The sequence below is a fragment of the Dromaius novaehollandiae genome, chromosome 10, assembly GCF_036370855.1.
Source record: "Dromaius novaehollandiae isolate bDroNov1 chromosome 10, bDroNov1.hap1, whole genome shotgun sequence".
In the NCBI taxonomy this organism is placed as follows: domain Eukaryota; kingdom Metazoa; phylum Chordata; class Aves; order Casuariiformes; family Dromaiidae; genus Dromaius; species Dromaius novaehollandiae.
The window spans coordinates 492,676-512,810 of record NC_088107.1 but is presented as its reverse complement, the minus strand read 5'-3'; the positions used below and the strand labels follow the sequence as shown (position 1 = coordinate 512,810).

At 53.1% G+C, this 20,135-nt stretch overlaps 1 protein-coding gene across 3 annotated transcripts in view; it reads left to right on the top strand.

The window, feature by feature from the left end:
* ZNF710 (zinc finger protein 710) overlaps positions 1 to 20,135 on the top strand; it is a 46,105-nt gene that overhangs the window by 22,506 nt on the left and 3,464 nt on the right. For 2 of the 3 annotated variants that reach the window (XM_064517786.1, XM_064517784.1), the window contains exons 2-4: positions 14,705 to 16,183; positions 17,484 to 17,675; positions 18,262 to 18,436. In XM_064517786.1, coding sequence (XP_064373856.1) covers positions 14,735 to 16,183; positions 17,484 to 17,675; positions 18,262 to 18,436 — 1,816 coding nt within the window. In that variant the 5' untranslated portion in view covers positions 14,705 to 14,734. Of the gene's footprint in view, positions 1 to 3,463; positions 3,568 to 14,704; positions 16,184 to 17,483; positions 17,676 to 18,261; positions 18,437 to 20,135 lie in introns of those variants that run through there. The other variant, XM_064517785.1, reaches the window with a different exon arrangement.

Here is a 20,135-nt window from a genome sequence, read left to right as displayed (position 1 = left end):
GAGTGTTGCCATCGCCCTTTCTGGTTCCACCGCAGCCGCCCCCGCAGCAGACTGGGAGCTGATACCTGTCCCTTGAAGCTGGACTCCCCTGTGGGAAAGAAATCGGGCACCGGGGCCCGAATACCTCCCGGCGCAGCTCGTCCTGGTTGCACGCGAATCCCACATTTGTAACAGAGGTTGCCAAAGCAGTATCTGAGGAAATTGTTTGGTTGGAATCTACAACAAATTTAAATGCCTGCTTTCCAGCAAGCAAGCCTGCCTCGAACGTTTTCTCCCTTTGGAGGCCAAGGCGGGGAGCAGGTTCTGCAGCTGTCGGCGCAGCTCCCTCTCCAGCGCCCGTGTCTTTGTGCGCGGTCCCACCGCAATGGGCAACGCGCAGTATTCCTCAGCGCTGAATACGTTGCTCAGTGCTGGGAGAACGTGTAATACTGCAGTGGCATTGATAGCGGTATCCTCACCGCTCCCTGCCCTAATAAAAAGAAAAAATACAGATTCATTAGGTGTCATCAAGTGCTGCGTTAACACAAGGTACAAACAAACGGTAAAAAGAAATTCCTGGTATTGCACAATAGGAACATCTGCTTCAGGTTTGAAGACCTGGTTCAAAATTGCACCCTTCATTAAGCAGAGAAGTGAAGTCCAATTTTAAATTGTTTATTGAGAACTGCAAAAGCAGTTTTTCATACCGCTCCCACACAAATGTGCAAAATTCAGGTCTAGTATTTTCAAAGCTGCACTTTTTACCTCGCATATAATGATAATGTTCATTGTGTCTAGACTGATAGCTTTGAGCTTGTGGTCTGTGGGACCCATGGACCACATAGGAGGTCTGGGAAGGGTGGAGGGAGGAAAGGGAGCTGGTCTGAGAGCTGGCTGCCTTGACTGTGCGGAAGGCCCTTGTGATTTACCTCGCTGAAGATGTCTGAACCTCCCCTGAAAAAATGTTAACGATCTGCAAATCAAAAATCCACTGGACTGAATTATTGATAATTTCTCAGTGGAAAGGAAAAAGCTTGCTTGAAAAACAGGACTGTGATAATGGTAAAACTTTTCTATTAAACGAGGCATTAAAAAGTAAAACTGCTTCCTTCCAAGACCCCTTTCTACAGATTTTGTTTTTAAACTGAAGAACAGCTTTGCGTTCCGCAGACTTTTTGGTTAATGGGAAAATTACTGACATAAAAAAAAAACATTTAATACTTTTTTTTTCTGGTTAGGTGTATTGCATATGCTGTATTTGTGCTTATTCTATAGAAAGGCTAATTTCCAGTTTTTTAAAAAGCATTCTTTTTCTTTTCCGGTCAGAATTTACCAATAATCCAATATAGCCAATAATTGGCTATAAACAGATTAATATTTACTTCTTATCTCTGAATGTAAACATTGCAGTACTATTCTCTAACAGAATTGCCAGAACATTGACCAGTAATGTTTTTTCAACATGTTGTAACACACTCTTACAAAGAGCACGCTGCTTCTTTCAAGAGACATCATCTATCTTACAGACATAGTATCACCCAACTTGTGTCTGTGGGGGGGTTTCTTTTCTTTTTTTTTCTTTCTTTCTTTTTTTTTTTTTTTTTGAAAAATCAAGTTCATCCATCTGGAACCACTTCACATGGTGTCATGCAGGTTTTTCCTTGTCAGAAAATACGTCTGAAGTTAGCAGCGTTGTTTTCTAATCAACTTACAATAACTACCTTTTTTCTAGAGAACTCGTTAATAAAAGTCTTCCTAAAATAACTGAGCTAGATAGTATCTAATTTGAAGACACTGGTTGGATGAATTTAAGTTTCGTTTTGATTTCTTTAAAAATGACAAGTTTATTTGGTAGGCAACAACCCAGCAAAATGTGTTCTCTCCCCCATTTCTTACAACTTTGGCTCATTATTTAGATTAAAGTCTAGTTTATTTGCACTGGATGTCAATCGTGAGAAGAGAAATGATATTTTTAGTTCTGACCTAGATTCAGAAAAGAGGGAGGGGTTTTGGGCAGCACTTTTGGAGGTATATCTTTTTGCCCTTGCGGACCAGAGGCACTCGCGCTATCACCATTGTGTGGCCCAGTGAAGATCCCGAGTCGGGTGGCATGAGATGCCCCAGGTGCGAGAGCACTTTGAGTTGACCAGCTTTATCTTGTGGACAGCTCTTCCTCCGCGCTTAATGGTCTGAGTTAAGTAATAGCCCTCACTCTATCATTTTATTCTGTGTAAATTTAAAAATCTTTGTATGCCATCTGTAGTTTTATCTGGGGTGATTATGGAGGCTTTTGAAACAAGATAGACATTTTGGCTTTGATTTACTGTAATATTCTAGCATGGATGCAGCGTAGCCTTCCTGCAGTATTAGATTGATTATTCTGCGTGGGAAAGCTTTTGTGGCCCGGACGGGAAGAGGAGATTCTTTTCTCCCTCAACCAGTCATTCTTTTCTCACTCAGCCCAAGCTCAGCGTTTAATTCAGTCCAAGATGACCTCATAAATCCTCAGGCCGGGTAAAGGACAAATATTTTAGATCAGTTTTATAAATAGTTTTAGTTCTTTATTGTAATTTTCAGGAAAAACAGTATTTTTCTGTTTAAAATTTTTGTGGGTGCTTGTAAGCAGCTTTTTGGGAAAACCACAAAAAAGAAGCAAAGCCATAAAAAAGATGTGAAAGATATTTTTCTTTTATTAAATTTAAATCAAACTTTTTTTTAAAATGTAAGAAAAATAAAACCAAAAATATTCTCACAAATATTATAGGTCTATTGATTAGCCATTTTCCATTCAAAAGTTGTTCCAAAGCTTTAACACCTGTAGGATCACTCACACATGCAAAACTCGGTGCAGTCGTACCTTAGCCCTGGTTCACGCTCACCCCCGCGGTCCTGCGAGCGATGCCTGGGCAGAGCCTCCGCACTGCTGCCCCGGGAGATGGCACCGCCGCCGGCCCCTGCCCACGTCCCCGGGCGAGGGACGCGCTGCCGGGTGCAGGAGAGCCTCTGCAAGCCGCGTCCCCGCTGCGGCGGCGGCAACGCTGGGGAGCTGCCGTTCGTGGACCGGTGGGGAGAAAGCAAATCCGCGGCGGCACCGGGAGCTCGGGCTGGGCTCAGAGGGCTGTCGGAGCCGTCGGGCTGCTCCCAGGCTCTGCAGCGCGCGTCCCTAGACCTCCCAGTGCAAGGGACCCCGTTAGGCTGCCGCTAAACCTCTCCAGCCTCCTGTGGGCTCTGCTGGCTTCCTAGCCCCGCAGTCTTAAAGCAGAGGGGTTACATGCTCTATCTGTGCATAATAGAGCGATTTCATTAGTAAAGTTGAGTCATTGATTTTCTTTCTGCGGGGAACGCATCTTCAAGGACCTTTCAGATCGTTCTTTGGCTGGTCGTGCAGCCTTTACCCCTGAATGTGACGCATGAGCGAGTTACACGAGATAAGCTGTTCCTCGGTACCAGCTGGCCCGTGGTACCAGCCCATGTGCCAGCACTTGCCCTGTGATGAGGAGAGATGATAAGGTGCCTTAGCCTTCAGCAGGGAGGGCTGGTTTGTGCTTGCTGGGGAGAGGAGGTGCTGCCCCGAGAAGTCTCCAAAAGGTAAATCTTGCTCAGCTCTGTGGCTTGCAGACCCTTCAGGAAGGGTTATGCGAAGTTTAGGTGATTACAGTGCTTATCCTGTTGCTTTTGGGGCTGATGTGAAGAGTAGCAGGGAGAACAGCATTTCACTCAAGAAACGTAGCCTGAAAGAAAACAAGGGCTTTAAAATAACTGATACCTTGGTCTAGAGTTGAGGCACTAGGTGAGGTGGTCAGGAGCTGTGCTCGCTTGCAGGCCACCTTCAATGGGCAGTTCTGCAAGGAAGGCAGAACAGGGGAGCTGGGTGGTCCTCGCACTCCGGTTCTCCCCAGCAGGTCTGTAGAGCCTAGGCAAACCTTGTATGTGCTCACAAATGAGATTTTTATGAAACAGACTCTTTTTTAGGCTGCTCAATTTAGGATTCCAAGAGTTTTATTCTCAGAGCTTTTGCATTGCTGCCTGCTGGGATTCAGCTGCCACCAAGCTCTGGTGGAGGAGCCGTGTGGGACTGCAATTTGGGGTAAATAGATTTCTGTCAGAAGCTTTGGAGCAGTTCAGGAAAAGCTGGGTAAAACAGAAGGAAAGTAAAACAATAAGGGGAAAGTAAAGGAAAAGGGATGTGTCCAGAGATAATGAATTTTAGTCTGGTACAGTTTCTGATGCTGGAATCTAGCAAGAAACATACTGGAGGCAATGTTACTGCAGGAAAGGAACCATGAGGGGTAAAACTCTATATTTAGGTAAAAATTAAATATCTGAGTGATTACAGATAACACAAGAGAGGTAAACAGAAGTAAAAAATATGCAAGGAAGTGAAGGTTGAAAAAAATTCAAGTGTCTAAGGAAAAGAAAATCAATAAGGAGATAGTGGAGCCTCTGAAGAGGTGGCAGGAGGGCAGGGACTGGAGAAGGGAGGAATGGCTTAAATGCTGGAGTTGTACCAAGGAAAAACTTAATTCTTAGCAATCTGCGTTGACAAAGAAAAGAGGAGAAGAGAGATCACACCTAGCCACGTTATTTCCCAGAAGAGGGAGGAGCAGTGCTGAATGAAAACTGAATTGTGCAAAAAAGAAAAGGGAAGAGACCCTCTGCAGGCTGCATCCTTCCTAGAACTGTGAGGAAAAGCAGAAAGATAAGGAGCACCATTAGCAGGAGCGTGGAGAAGCTCTCTGGAAGCCAAGGAGACGTGGATGAGAAGGGACAGTGACACACTTAAGCCTACAGTTTTCAGAGAGGATTCTAGCAAGTGTGTGAGTGCAACTTCAGGTACAGGGAAGATGCAGCAAACCGTATAGAGGGACAGGTTGGCAAGTATCTCAATCCCCAAATGTACTGGAGAGCCTTGAACCTTAACTAAAAGTTTATATACATCCCCACATAAGGATTTGGTTCACAGCTATGGCACGCAGGCAGGAACTGCTGTAGTGAAATGAATGACGGGTTTGCCAAGTGGAGTCACTAGAAAGACGGGGAGACTCAAACTGGGGCTGAAGAGAAGTTGCTCTTGTGTTGCTACAGAGATCAATACTAGGACAGGTTTAATTTATTTTCTGTATTACTGATATGAGAGAAGTGGGTTAGATGGATGATCTGAGCACAAGAAACAATAGTTAGAAAGGGGGCTAGAGAAGTCAGTGTAGAGAAATATAAAGGTGACGGATGGAGTAGACAGCAGTGAAAGAGAAGAAACCCTTGCTAGTAATGCATTGTAAGGCGCTGAACAGAAGGCTCTGTCCCCTCTGGCAGAGTGCTTACAGATAATAAGCAAAGAAAACTGCAGAAACTGTCTGATAGTGCAAAAACAGAAGTAGCCTCAGTGCCTGCAGCAGAACCAGGACACCAGCCTGAAGGACTGCTGTATGTGTGCCTTTTTATAGTAATACTTACAAGTCTTACTCAAAAAATGATCTAAGCACTGTACACAGCAAAACAAATATGATGCTTGACCTGAGACAACTTGCCATCTAAGTGCAGGATAGGAAGGGCAGGGTGAACATGTAAGCAGAGGAGCACAAGAAGGGAAAAAGAAGTGTCCTTCATTAGCTGCTTAATCACTGCCAGGTATTCTTAAAGCACTCAAATGCCTTATGAAGAGATTTGAAGAAACTAGTGTAGTCGTAGCAAATTTTTGCATAGAATTTTCTTGGAAAAGTTGTGAATTTATTTGTTGGAAAATGGAATAATGAAATTTGTTGTATTTGGTGCAGTATAAGTGAGTCCATTGTTAGCATACAAGAAGAGATGGGATGAGAAAGCTCTTAAAAGGCAGGCAGTTTGTGTCTGATGCAGAATGATGCAAGAGGGAAAGTAGCAGAGTTGCAGCAAGTCAGAAACATGGTTTCTGCAGAAGCGTTTTGAATGCATCTAAAGGGAGCAAGGCACTGCTTGCCAGTGCAACACGGTACTCTGCAGATAATCAAAATGTAAAATGATGACTAGCTACGGAAAAGCTTAATTTGTGCGCATGGAAAAGAAAGGTAGATCTTGGACTGCTCGAGACAAACCAAACTCAAGTGCAAACAGGGGAGACCAGTGAAAGAAGAATCTGAGATTGTGGGCATGAAGGAAGGAGACTGTGGAGATGCCTGCAGGTCTGAGTTGGGGGGGGGGGGGGAAAGGATGATTCTCTCCATTTGATGTTCAGCCTGGTTCCATGCTATATTGTTCATGGTGTGGAAGATGGACAAGAGTGGGATTTGCCTGGCTCTTCCTTTCTGTGAGTCAGTTAGCTTGCTGCTTGGGTCGCGTGCCTGTAGCCCAGCTTTCCCACTCAGCCTGCCGGCCCCTCTGCAGGTGGGGAAACTGGCACACTCACAGGTAAGAGTTAACCTCTTTATTGTGTGCCTTATCAGAGCAGTTTGGCCCTTTTTAGAACTTGTGAGATGCTCCTCTTCCAGAGAAGGTTGGAGGTTTACATGTTAAATCATTCTTGCATCTCCTAGAAGCCCAGCCTGGTGCTGTGGCACTGGGACTTTTGCCTCTCCAGTGCTACGTGACACGAGTCGCTTCCTTTTCTCCTCGCCCCATGGTCTGCAGGGCCTCCCTGTTCCCAGCCCCAGGCAGCTTTCTGCACGCCCCACGGTGCAGCTCTGTGGTTCCTAAGCCCTCAGCCGTGGAAGGCTGAGCCTCGATAACACCCCAGCTAGTGATATTTTATTAAAGCCAGGAGGGACAGCATATTGGTACCTTTCTCCTCCCTCTGCCACTTGTTCAGCGCAGCTGTGAAGCAGGTAGGGGCTGAGCAGCGTGCTGATGTGATGAGTGCCTTTCTGCTGGGCTACCTCGGCCACAGGCCTGTGGAAGAAGAAGAACTGGTGGGGGTAGAAAGGTGTGTGCTTGGCCACAGAACCTGCTTCCAGGTCATGCTGGGACTGTGCTGATTTTTCTATGTAGAAATCTCTTTGGGGCTTAAGAGACTGATGTCTGTGATTAGATTTGGATATCATGCTTGCAAGTGCTGTGCAGGCTTCTGCTGCACGGTGTGCTCGTGCACCTCTTCCGACCAGCATCCGTGCGCTCCCCGTGCATCTTGCACTTCAGCCCTGGCCTGGCATCCTTTTACATCACCCTTGAGCTATTACTGCGTATTGGACTAGTTCTAGCAGGTTTGTGCTTAGTTATTGGACACCAGACCTGAAAAACCTCCAAAGCCTTTGCTTTGACATCCTAAGCAAGACTTGAAGCAGCCCTGTGGAGGGGAGAGGTCCAGGCTGTGCTCTGCCTCCTCACTGAGGAGTGTGAGGGTATTCCTGGCAGAGCTGGAAATGCTTGACCAAACCTTACTTGCTGGTGTGTTGGGAAACATTTCCAGCCTAGTCTGCAAGAGCCTTGAGAAGGCAACCAGAGGGGAAGCGAGAGCAAGGAAGTGAAACAAAAGCATTTGTCCGATTCCCCACTTCTCTGTGCTGTGTTTATGCAGCTGCTTCAGCAGTTCTGCTAACTGCGGTGGCCTTGCTGTCTTTCGAACGGTAAAGCTCGATTCCTTACGTACAAGGGCTTGCATGTTTGATAGAGAAAAGTGCAAAGACTGGTTTGTGCAACACAAGGCTTTTATTTTTGTGCTGAGGGCCCAGAGGAGCAGTGCACTTCCCTTTCCTTGGAGTGCCACGGAGTGGCGGAGAGTCTGCTTTGTCCTAAAAGCCTCTGTCTTGGGGTTGGTGGTGGTGTTTTTAACGTACTGGTGCTGGTGTCGGGAGCGCATGTCAATGTGCGTGTTGTTCATTCAGCCTGTGTTGGGCTGTTTGGGCTCGGAGGCAGCGTCCTGCTGACGGATGCGGATGACTGCTCCACAGAGCGGAGCGTTAGAGATGGGGAAAGCAATTAGGGCCCATCTCCTTTGTAGCCCTGCTCATCCCTCCCGACTCCTCTCCAGAGGCTGTTTGCTAGTGTTGCCCCAGTTCTGCACGTTTCGCTTATGTAATGTTTCCTCTGCACACCCGCGTTTGCCAGCGGTACCAAGAACCGCTGGGACCTCCCGTCCCCTCAGCCGGGGGCACGACAGCAACAGCGGTTTAGTGCTGCTGCAGGAGGTAACGCAGAGGTGTTTATTGTGCTCCGTGATAAACGGTTGTGCAGAAATCACCCCTTGCTGCTGGAAAAAGCAGGATCCTGACTGGATTGAAAGAGGCATCCAGTCTACATAGAAACAGGAATTGATGCAGCCCGCCCCAAAACAAGGAAGAAAAATCAAAAACCAAGCCGGGATGGTCTTCTCTGCTTTCCAGTCCCTTCCAGCTCATCTCACCGAAGCTGAGAAAGGGGATCCCTACTTTCCTGTCCGGACTGAGACCCTGGGGAAGCTGGTTCTTGCTTTTGGCTTCCGTAATTTCAGCAATTACGTTACCAGATTCTTGGAGCCAGTGGTATTGTTTACATATTCCTTCCGGGAAACTGCTGCTCTTTCCTGGTCATCTGGGAGCCCTGGCTTTGCGCTTCCCGTCGCTGCAGGCCCCGGGCCCGGCCTTGCCTCCGGCATCCGTTCCAGGAGCCGCTCGCGCGACGCTGGCCGGGCCGGCCGGGGCTCTGCCGGGGCCGACGAGCAGATGAATGACTGGGGAACTAGAGGAGGGAGCAGGGACGTGGGAATCTCGCCGGTCCTTGCAGAAACGGCAGGGGATGTTTTTGCGGGAGGGCGGTTTGTTTGGTTGGTTTATCTGGTGGTAAGCGTCTCTGTGGGGAGCAGTGCCGAGTGGAGCGTCGAGCTGGGGGCACTGATGTGGGAGATGGAGGGTTTGGAGGCGGCTGCGTGTTATTCGGATGCTGCCCATCTGGAAGCTCCACGCGCGCTGCAGAGCGCAGGTTATCCCCCACTTTCTCCCCTGTAAAGATCGGCGATGTGGGAGCCGTAGGCCATCGCACGAGGGCAGCGCCATTCGGTTTCTGGCCTTTTTCTCTCCCCAGCCTAGCAGAAATGGCAGCACTCCCAGGTTAATACCCGATTTCTGCAATGTTTGATGAGCAGGTGGGCAGGGAGCAGCTCCGGCGGCCTGAGAAAGGAGCCCAGGCGTCCTTGGAAGGCGCCGTAGGCAGCTTCCCTGGGGCTCCGTGAGGAACGCAGGGGGGTCTCCGGGGTCGGCAGCCCCCGGGCAGTGGCCGAGAAGCGCCCGCAGGGCCCGCGCGGTCCCCCGGCAGCACCGGGAGCGCTTCCTGCGCGGAGCAGGCTGGAGCGGGGTGGCAGCCAGGGCGTCCCGGTGGGTGCACGTGAGCTCCGGTCCAGCACCCATGGGTGCGCGCCGGCTGCGGGGCGGAGGACGGCAGTGGCCGGACAGGGTGCCTCGGTGACCCCCCCCCCCCCCCCGTGCTCCCGCTGCCCTGGGCGCCCCGGGGTCCCCGGCGGTCGAGGCTCCCGGCTCTTCCTCGTCCCCATCCCCCATGCGCCGCGCTCTCCTCCCCCATCCCTCCGTTCTCCTCCCTGCCTGCTCCGCTCTTTGTCTCTCTGCCTCCCGCTCCCCCTCTCCTCCCCCTCCTCCTCCTCCTCCTCTCTTCTTTCTTTCTCTCTGTTTTTGTATGGGTTTCTCTTCCCTGCCTGGCCGCCCTCCCCCACGGCCCTTCCCCGCCGCAGCTCTCCCTGGGTGGAAGGGTCACTCCTTGCTGAAGCCGGGCAGTCGGGAGGGGAGGCCTCGGGAACCGGGCCCCGGACCCAGCTTTCCGCTCCCCAGCCCTGCACCAGCGGGAGGGAGACCCGCATCTCCCGGCCGGGTGCAACACGCTGGGGGCCCTGCCGGGGACCGGCCCCAGCTGGGCCCAGGGATGGTGGTGGCCCTGCCCGGGACGCGGCTCTGGGCCTGGCTGGGAGCAGAGGGTGGCGAGCGGCAGGCGAGGGTGACGCGATGCTCGAGCACCGGCAGTGCCAGCGAGGGGATGCGTGCCGCCTCCCCCCCGGGCTCGCTGGGGCTCCTCGCTGGGGCTCGGCCCCTGCGCCGCGCTGGCGATGCCGGCCACCTCTCCCAGGGATCTCCTCCTCCCTAGGAAAGCCGCTTTCTGGAGCGCCTGCGTTCCTGCTCCGAGGGGAGCTCGGCGCCGGTCGCACCCTCCTGCGTGCACGCGCTGGCCTGGCCCCTCGGGAGCATCTCTTTCCTCTCCAGCAGTGCTGGCTCTTCCCTGGGCCCGCTGTCGTGTGGGGATTGCCGCGCTGGGCTTGTTAGGCAGCGGAGCAGGAGCAAGGGTGCACAGTCTTGTGCTGAATCTACTGTGGCGGGGGCAGCCTGAACTAAATACAGCAAAGCACCTTTCCTAAGGAAGGACCCAGCAGTCCAGCGTTTTGATCCCCAGCGCGGCTGACTCGCGCCCTGGCGGTCTGTGCCTCTCCCTTTCTGTCTCCTCCTGTTTTCATGCCTCTTATTTTGCCCTTCCCTTGTCACTCCTTCCTCACCAGGACATGTGCACTGTGGCCAGCAGTTCGGTGCGCGGAGCTGCCGTGGGGATGCGTGGCCACGCTCGTCGGAGCCAGCCCGTGACCCGCCGCGCGGGGAGCTGCGGGAGCAAAGCGGCCGCCGTGGGAGGCCGTGCCGCGGAGGAGCAGAGGGGCTGGGGCCTGCTGCCCGCGCGCTCGTCCCTGCAGCCCCGCACCAGGGCACCTCGCGAGCCTGGAGGCCGTATGGGCTGGCGCAATGAGAGCAGGAGCACAGCAGCCCGGTAGAGCAGAGTGTCCTTTCCAGAAAGGAGAGTGGTTATTCAGCCCGGGATTGCCCCTCTCTAGCGCTGCAGGTGCTCCTGGGACTGCTACATAATCTAGTTTAGAGTTGATTCCTGTTTTACCTCCCCCATAGGATTTCTCTTTGTTGTAGCTGCAGAAATAATTATATTTAGAAGAACATTCTTCACCGCAGTAGGAAGTCCTGGCCTTCTCCGTTTCATCTGGTGGCAGTTTTCCAAGCGTTTCCCTGCCCGTCCGTACAAGCCACCCTGGAGGCTGCTCCCGGCCAGCCTCCATGCCCGGCTGTCTGCGGCTCCCTCGGAGTCCTCGGCATCGCTCCTCTGGTCCCCGCTTGGGAAGCGGGATCTTCCAGTTCGGCGTCTGCCAGGGCTTTCTAAGCCAGGGTACCGTAATTAGGGGATGCTCACCCTTCCGGTGGGGTAGGGAAGGCTCGAGCAAGCTGAGCATTGGCTCTTCCCAAGAAGGTTGTTTTGTGCCACACAGCAAAATGTATAAACTTTTAAGCTGGAGAGAATGTTTTGGCAGCTGGTAGATGTGTTTTCCCAGCCTGCCGGAGGGTTGTTCTCTCTCTCGGACCTCTTGCTTCTTTAAATGTCTCTTCCACTTCTCATTTCACACTTTCTCCTTTGCTTTGTCTCATATTCTGCCTTCACTATTTTTCAGCCACTATTACTCCCAGCCTGAAATCTTAAGGAACCTGCGGAGCACTAACCCGAGGGACTGGAGGATCCGATGGTAAAACAAAACATCCCCAAGGCTCTGTTGTCTGCCCTGCTTTTTTTTCCGTGCAGCAGCTCCTCTGTGTTTTGCTATCCCAGATTCCTGCATTTGTTTGTGGCGGTGCTGAGATTACCAGCTAGCTGCCTCCTTAAACCTCCTAGCAGAGCAGGGGCTGCGTGCTGCTCAGGGCAGGCTCCAGCCCTGCTTTTCACGAGGAAGTGCACGCCGGTATGAAATGTGGACTCTCAAAAATACTCTTCCTCCTCTGTGGAAATTCATACGTAGCTTAGGCGATTAGGTCGGAATATACCCTGCTGGTGTGGTGTAAGGTTGGCAGGAGCTCTGGAGGGTACATAAAAACCCAGGTTCCGACCGGGGAGCTTTCAGAGAGGTCTCGGTCTCGGGATCAGAGCTGCAGTCCATGGAGGACTCCAAATGTGCTTCCAGCAGGCGCTGGGAAGGGCCCTGGCTTTGCTGGGGGGTGGCACTGCCCGAGGCTGGGTCATGTTTAGCCCGGCAATTCCCAGGTGTGGACAGTGAGGACCTTGTGTGTAGGCACTGCGCAAAAACGTCTTTTTTTCTGCTCATTTGTCTTTCGACTTTTACTGTCAAGACTGCAGCCACTGTGAATTTGCTGTGGTCACACCTGACGCCCGGTAATGATCTCGCTAGTGTGGCTATGATCTCTCGATGCACTCCTCTATACCTGCATACCCACCCTTCCTCACTTCTCCACCCAAGTGTTGTTTGTCCTAGTTGGAGATGGTTGGTGTTCGTGACCTTTTAAGTCGGTATCTCCCAAACTGGTTGGCATCATGCTCTGCTCCCAAGCGAATTCTGCCACCCACCTGCCTTTGCCCCTCGGTTGTAACCAGGGTGTTCTGATACAGCAAACAGAAGAACTAAAACTGCTCCTTTTCATGCCAGCTCTCTCCTGTGTGCCTCTGGCACGTGTTGTGCAGGTTACACACCTTAGTGTGGGGGAAACGGCTCCAAATCATCTTCAGAGTACCGGCTGCTGTCTCGCACCTTGCAGCCGTGTCTGCATTGTCTGTCCCTTGCTTTGTGATCTTACGTCATGTTGCATCAAAACGACTTGTTCGGAAGATCGTGTGTTGACGAACCAAAGCGGGCTGTGCTGCTGGCTTGTCCCGCTGCAAAATATTCTTCCCCAAACACATGAACATTGCTTTGTGCTCATTTGTGAGCAATTCTTTGAGTTTCTTCCTGATAGTAGATGGAGTTGTTAAATGGCACGAGGTCGAGACTAGAGTTCTGCAGGCTCCTACTGCAGGTGCTCCTGGAGGGTGGTGAGGACGTTTCTGTGCTTCCAAAGAGTCTTTGAGCTGTGATAAACCACTTCTAGTCCATCCACTATGTGCAACATAAATATGTAACTATATGTATGTATAGTTATCTAATCAAAATATCATCCAGGAGTAAGTCAAAGTACTTTAGGTCAACAAAAAGTCCTCTCTCAACCATGCTTAAAGAAAAACCAGGGGCTAAGAAAAACAATTGTTTGACAAGACTCATATTTCATAAAATTGCGATGAAAACTTGGTGAGGAAAAGTGGGGAGAAATAATGCCTCTAGCATTGCAATTTTTCGCATCCTTCTGTAGCCTTTCCATGGGTTTGTCCAGGGCTGATGTCCATCTGACAGTCTTTGTTATCTTACTTATCTTACTTTTTCAGCATTGTTGTGATATTTGCTAATTTTCCCTCTGCACTTCCCAGCTGTTAATTAAAAAGATGTTAAAAATCAGGTAGTGGATCAGAAACTTGGTGACTTTTTTTTTTCCAAGCATGAAGCCTGTAGTTAAGGGTCTGGAGAAGGGGCAGAGGGAGAAGGAACGCTGCCAGATGCTGCGGCAGGTTTTGTCAGGGTCAGGCCGGTTTCGCTGTCATCAGGTGTGGGGTCCTACGCCGTCCCCGTCCCCAAGGTGGGCACAGTACCGCTGCCCCCAGACCCGGGGCGGGCATCAGCCTGCGGGGAGGCTGGTGCTGGGAGGTGGGATGAGGGATGAGGGATGGACTCCCCTGAGCCTTAGCAGGCTCTGGGGATGACTGGTTGCCTTTTCACTGTGTTTACACCAATGCCCTGGAGAACCGTGGGTTTTTACAGTGATTTTAACTAGCTCTCTAGCCCTTTCTTTATAAATGACTTCATAAATCTGTTCTGTAAGCAAGCTGTATGGGCCCAGTAGAACTTTGGAGGGGGAAGAAAACAGGAAAAATGGAAACAAACTGCTTGTAAAATGTGAAGAAATACTGCTAAAACCTGGCATGCTTTTTGCCGGGACAAAACTGCCTTGTTGAAAGGCGTTAATAAAAACAAAAGAAAAGGGGAGAGGAGGTGCTCGAAAGGCGATGATGGAAGAGGCTGGCAGACGAGCGGGATGGGCCGAGCGGGGGAAGGCAAGCCCAAGCACATCTGTCGCGGGCCAGGAGAGGTCGCAGCCACGAGAGCGGGGTTAGCTGGGTACAGAAAGCCGTCTGCTCGGACGTGCTCTGGGCAGGCGCTCGCTGACCCGGCGCTGTGCTGGGCGCTCCCTCGCACCGCGGCGATGCTCGGGCTCTGTGGCAGGTGAACGTGTCGGAAGAACCGAAACCAAGCCAAGCAGGGAGCTTCTGCTGCCCCTTTCACTTGGGCCTTGCTAGCCTGCGAGTTTCGCCGCTTTCCAGCGTGTCCCGGCGGAGAGGGTTTGTGCTCCGCTTCCTCTTTCTTCTCGTGCCCTTCGTTGCTGTTTTTACTCTCTTTCCATAAAGAGCACAGAGAACCGAGACATGTTTGGCGTTCGTGACTTGTCTTTGAATCGCACAGGAGCCTGTTTCTGAGGATCGGTGCAAGCACTGTAAGGCTGTAGTGTTACTCCAGCTGTTTCCAGCACCACGTAGACTTTTGTCCTCTCCTTTGTGTCCACGAGGGTCATTGCTGGAGGCCTCTGGGGAGTGTGAGAAGGCCAGAACCCGAGTCACTGGGTTTCCTTTACCTAGCCAGAAAGGACAACACCAGACATAGCCAGGCACGAGAAGGAAGACGTGGCTCTTTCTTGGTCCCCCTGCGTATTGTTGGGTGTGCGGTGCCTCAGGACCAGGGTCGCTCTCAAAAACACCAGTCTCTCTCTGATTGGGTTGGCTTGATGGGGAGCCTAGGATGGTGATCAAGAAATAGGTCACCAGTTAAACAAGTCTGTTCCAGCAAAAATTCCCTGCTTGTTGGTTGGGATGGGACAGAGCTGTGCAACAGGCTAACACCCTTCTTCCTCTTGTTTCACAGCCATGACAGCGTAGGTAGATGGTGTGAGAGATGGATCGCTTCACTGAGTGCGGGACTCAGACAGACGCCGTGGTGGTGCTGTCTCTGGCGCAGGCAGCAGTTCTGGGCTTGGTGTCTGAGAATGAGCTTTTTGGGGCCACCATCAGCCCTGGGGGCTTCTTCCCAGGGCTGGGAAGTGAACTTTCGGACACTGCAACAGTTGAGCCAGAGGAGCCAGAAAGCGACTACAGGCTGGAGCACGAGGGGCAGGCGCAAGGGGAAGCGCAGGAGGAGGAAGCATTAGAGGCAGAGTCGTCGTTTGAAAAGCATGCCCGGAGGAGAAAACGGCCTCCCGTGAGGCTGGTGCCCAAAGTCAAGCACGAGAAGGCTGAGGCGGAAGAAGAGGTAGTGTATGAAGTCTCCATCCCTGGAGAGGACAAAGAGGAGCTGCAGCACAGCCACCCCGCCGCTTTTGAAGACTCCAGCCACGAGCAGACGGTGCAGAGCAGCACCATGAAGATGATCGACCTCAGCGCCTTCAGCAGGAAGCCCCGGCGCCTTCGGCACCTGCGCAGACACGCGCGCCAGGAGCTGGAGCTGGGGAGCTACGAGCACCGCTGCCGGGACCCCATCCAGGCGGGCGGCGCGGAAGGCAGCCTGGGCGGCGCGACGGAGGGCACCGGCCCCGAGGCCCTGCGGACCGAGTGCGCCTTTGAGGCCAGCGACGCAGAAGCCCCCGTGCCAGAGTCGCCAGAGCAGGTGAAGAACGAGCAGGGCTTTGCGTGGCAGGATCCTGGGGAGTTTGAGGCGGATGCAGCTGGAGCCAACAGCGAGCGCAACAAGAAGGCGCAGCTGGACCGCCTGGACATCAACGTGCAGATCGACGACTCGTACCTGGTGGAGGCGGGAGACCGCCAGAAGCGCTGGCAGTGCCGCATGTGCGAGAAGTCCTACACGTCGAAGTACAACCTGGTGACCCACATCCTGGGCCACAACGGTATCAAGCCCCACTCCTGCCCGCACTGCAACAAGCTCTTCAAGCAGCCCAGCCACCTGCAGACGCACTTGCTGACCCACCAGGGCACCCGGCCGCACAAGTGCGAGGTGTGCAACAAGGCGTTCACGCAGACCAGCCACCTGAAGAGGCACATGCTGCTGCACACCGACATCAAGCCATACAGCTGCCAGTTCTGCGGGAGGGGCTTTGCCTACCCCAGCGAGCTGAAGGCGCACGAGGTGAAGCACGAGAACGGCCGCTGCCACGTGTGCGTGGAGTGCGGCCTGGACTTCTCCACGCTCACCCAGCTGAAGCGCCACCTCTCCACGCACCAGGGCCCCACGCTCTACCAGTGCCTGGAGTGCAGCAAGTCGTTCCACTACCGCAGCCAGCTGCAGAACCACATGCTGAAGCACCAGAACGTCCGGCCCTTCGTCTGCACGGAGTGCGGCATGGAGTTCAGCCAGATCCACCACCTCAAGCAGCACTCGCTCACCCACAAGGTAGGCCCCAGGGCTGAGCGCACGGCGGACTAGGCGGGATGGCACGGGGCCTGGGGCACTTCCCCTTTCCATGCCCAAGGGAGAGGTGTTGGCCGTGGGCCACGAGTGCTGAGGGAGAGAGAGCCCTCTCGGTTCCCGTGGCGCTCTGATCATCCCTGCAGTGGCCTCTTGCAGAGATGGGTGGCTGGTGGAGGCACCTGGCAGCTGGTGGTTGGCGGTTGTTAGAGGCCATTAATTTGGAGTAAAACAACGGTTGTTGTTATTGGCAGGGTTTCTGGGACTGTCTAGCCTCCTCTCTCCCTGAGGGGCTTCCTTCCTTAGGGAAGGGAGGCTTTCACACCTTCTGTCCTTGCTGCTGGTGTGGGGACAGTGACTTGCTGGACCCTGGCCAGTTGGATACTGCAGTCCCTCCCAGTGGGATCCGACTGAGGCGTTTCCTCTCTTTCAGAAGTTCTTGCAAGGCGGGGGAGCAATTGGCCCTTTTTAGCCAGAGCAGAGCTGGAGCTAACGGCCAGATGCACCTCTGAGTGCGTCCAGCCACGCTCTTTCCAGCAGACTTCTACTCGCTGCAGGGCCTGCCACGGGGCTCAGGCAAGGCTTTCAGCTGTGCCGCATTGCAAGATCTGCTTCAGGAGGGCAGTGCTTTCCTTTCCACTTCCCCGCACAGGGTGCTGCTTTGCTGAGCTGCTCCTGCTCTCATTCCCAAGGCGCAGACTTAATACAGGCTTTTCCAACTGGTGAGAGATGGTATCGGCGAGTGAGGCAGGAAATGGAAACCTGAATAGCCGAGTATCGTACAGTGGGAATTTAACTCCCGGGCAGCTAGCAGGGACAGGCCAAGGCTCTGGCAGCACCTAGCTCTGCGCTTGCAGAACTGGCAGAAAGAAGGAAGTAGGAAATACTTTGGGGAAGGGGCAGACATGCTGATTAGGGTAAATCTCTCTCTCTCTCCCTCTCTCCCTCTCTGTCTCACGCACACCCACACCCATTACTTACCTTCTGTCAGCTGAGAGTTACTGAGCCGCAGCCTCCCGCAAGCAGCCAGCCCCAGGGACCCTTCGGGAGCGCTGGTCTCTGCTCTGCGCTGTGACAAACACCATACGTGTGCCCCAGCTCCTGTGATCTGCTCAGAAACCCCCTCCGGTTCCGTGCCCTAGAGCCAATACCCCCACGGCAGCCCTGTGAGCTGGCTCTCGCCGATGCCCACGCCGGGACTCGGGCGGTTCGTGCGCCCTGCAGGGCATTGCCCTGCCTTCCGCTGCTCTGCCCAAGTGCTCACGCTTTTCTGTAACCCTTCCAGGGTGTGAAAGAATTCAAGTGTGAGGTGTGTGGGCGGGAGTTCACCCTGCAGGCCAACATGAAGCGGCACATGCTCATACACACCAGTGTCCGTCCGTACCAGTGTCACATCTGCTTCAAGACATTTGTGCAGAAGCAGACGCTCAAGACCCATATGATTGTGCACTCACCGGTGAAGCCATTCAAATGCAAGGTACCATCGGGCGTCTGAAATCCTTCTGGGGAATAGCACAGGGGCCCTGGCACTCTGCTTTTTGCTCCCAGAGACACCAGCTGCTCTGGGTTGAATTCCCAATCAAACAAGTGCTGTTTTGTGATGCCTCCCTCTGTTCACATGGGCAAACAGCTCATCCTGACTTGCAGTTTCTGCTCAGAGCTACAGCAGTAGGGAGGCAGCTGCTCTGGACGGAGGGTATCGACAGAACTGCCAGACAACAACAATTAGTACCCGCCTGTCTTTAACCAGTACTAGACACAAGCTGGATTTCATGAGCACTAGAGCTCACAAAAATACTAGCACCTCAAGGCCTCCCACAAAAGGAGTGGGAGATGAGTGGAGGAGGGAAGCCATCCAATTAGCCTTGGAAATCAGTGGGAATAATCAGGGGACCCCAGGAGTGAGGTCTGATCTGAAAAACCCAAGTCCCTGAGGCAGGACTAGCCATCAAAGGCAGCTGCCTGCTGGCTGACCCCCTTTGCGGAGGGGGCGAGGGGGAGTGTCATGCCATCAGCAGTGGCAGAAAAATAGGCCTCGTTAATCAGAAGACTATTGTTCTTAGGTTTGTGGGAAATCCTTCAACCGCATGTACAACCTGCTGGGCCACATGCACCTGCATGCTGGGAGCAAGCCCTTCAAGTGTCCCTACTGCTCCAGCAAGTTCAACCTGAAGGGCAACCTGAGCCGGCACATGAAGGTCAAACATGGGGTCATGGACATCAGCCTGGACAGCCAAGGTAGGTGCAGGCTGTGCTCGAGTCTGCGGCCAGGAGCTGGTACTGACTTTTGGAAACTGGGCACAGCCATCTTGTCTGCTTAGGCTGCTGCCTGGAGGCTCCAGGAACGCCTCAGTCTTGGCAGGGTGCTTGCTTTGGTAGCTGGACTGTGTTGCAGCTGCTTTGGCAATCGCCTTTCAGAGAGCTTGGGTCCTGTTAAGCCAAGAGCTGCCCTTAGTTTGCTCATTCTGCCAGGAACATGGTGACACATCTGTCTCCCAAGCCTCTCCTCCTCCCTGTGCTCTGATTGTGAAACGCTGCCCTGCAGATGCTGTGCGTGTGGCACCCGTCCTCCCACAAGGTACCAAAGGCGAGTGGAAAGTTTAAATAGCTCCTCAAGGAGCCACTGAGGCTTCTGCTTCTCTGGACAGGACAGGTGCCCTCCGGTGACACTGTGATTTCCACCTTCGGTCAGAAAGGATTTTGTAGGGGAAGAGAAGTAAATCCTTCTGTTCTTGTCCTGGGTGCCCCTCTTTACCTATCCAAAGGCATCCTGGAGCGAAGAGGAGATCCCATGTGTCAGGCTCCTGCTGCATTAACAGGCAGTGGAACCCTTAGTGTTCTGCTTGGGCTGTAGTGCGGTGGGAGCGTGCTGCTAGCATGCGCTGGGGATGCTGTTGCCTGTTGAAGAGCAGCGGGGGCCGGTTGCTCCCTAAGGGACAGGGCAAGCTGGGAGCTGGGTGCAGTAACGTGGCTGGCAGGGCAGGGACCTGGCCACCTGGGGCCCAGCCCCACAGCACCTGAGCAGGGCAGACCCAGAGATCCTGGCCAGCTTCAACCAAGTCAAGCTCGCCAGGCACATTTGTGGTGACAAGGCAGGTCTAAGGTCAGGCCAGGAGGCTGGTCTGCAGGTTGGGTCTAGATCAAGAGGGCCCATGGCCAGACTGTGGCTGAGCTGGAGACCGGCACTCCTACAGCATGGCCCGGGCAGGAACTGAAGGCCCAGGGCTGCGCTGAAATGGGGCTCCTGGGCCCATGGGCAGGGGGTGGGTGGAGGCTCCAGGTGAGGCTGGCCAGGGCCATTAAGACCTGTTAGTGCCCTCAGGTCCCAGACAGCAGTGATGCTCATAGAGTATTTGGAAGTGCGGCCTCTCCTTGTGCTCAGTGCTGGATATAAGGGGAGAAGAACACGAATATGTATCGTGTGTCCCCTGGTACAGTCGTCCGGCCTAGCTGGGAGCTCTCAGCTCCCAGAAGGAGGTCTCGCTGTTGGGCATATGTCTCAGCACCCAGTTTCAGGCATCAGCACAGGTGTTCCTGGCAGCAGTTTTGCACCAGGATCACCCTTGTTTTGTAAGGACAGAACCGCAGATGCATTTTACCTATTTCATCCACATAGTCTTCCTCACCATCTTGACATATAGCTTGAGTGTGTCAGATCCAGCAGGATCCTCCCATTTCTGCTTTTTTTCCCCCTTTCTCTTCTCTCTCACCTCAGACTTGCACTTCAGACTAGGTTCAGCCAAATCTAAGACCTGCTCCTGAGTAACAGCGGATGTGGGTGCAGTGCTTTGAGGCACAGGCAGTGAGTACGAGCATGTGGATAAGAGCTCAGGGAATGCTTACCAGCAGCAGGGGTTTTCTGAGGCCTGTCATCCTCCCTGTGTGTTCTGCTCCCTCCTTGCCTCCTCCTTCAGCTTTTAGCGTTTGGGTCCTGCAG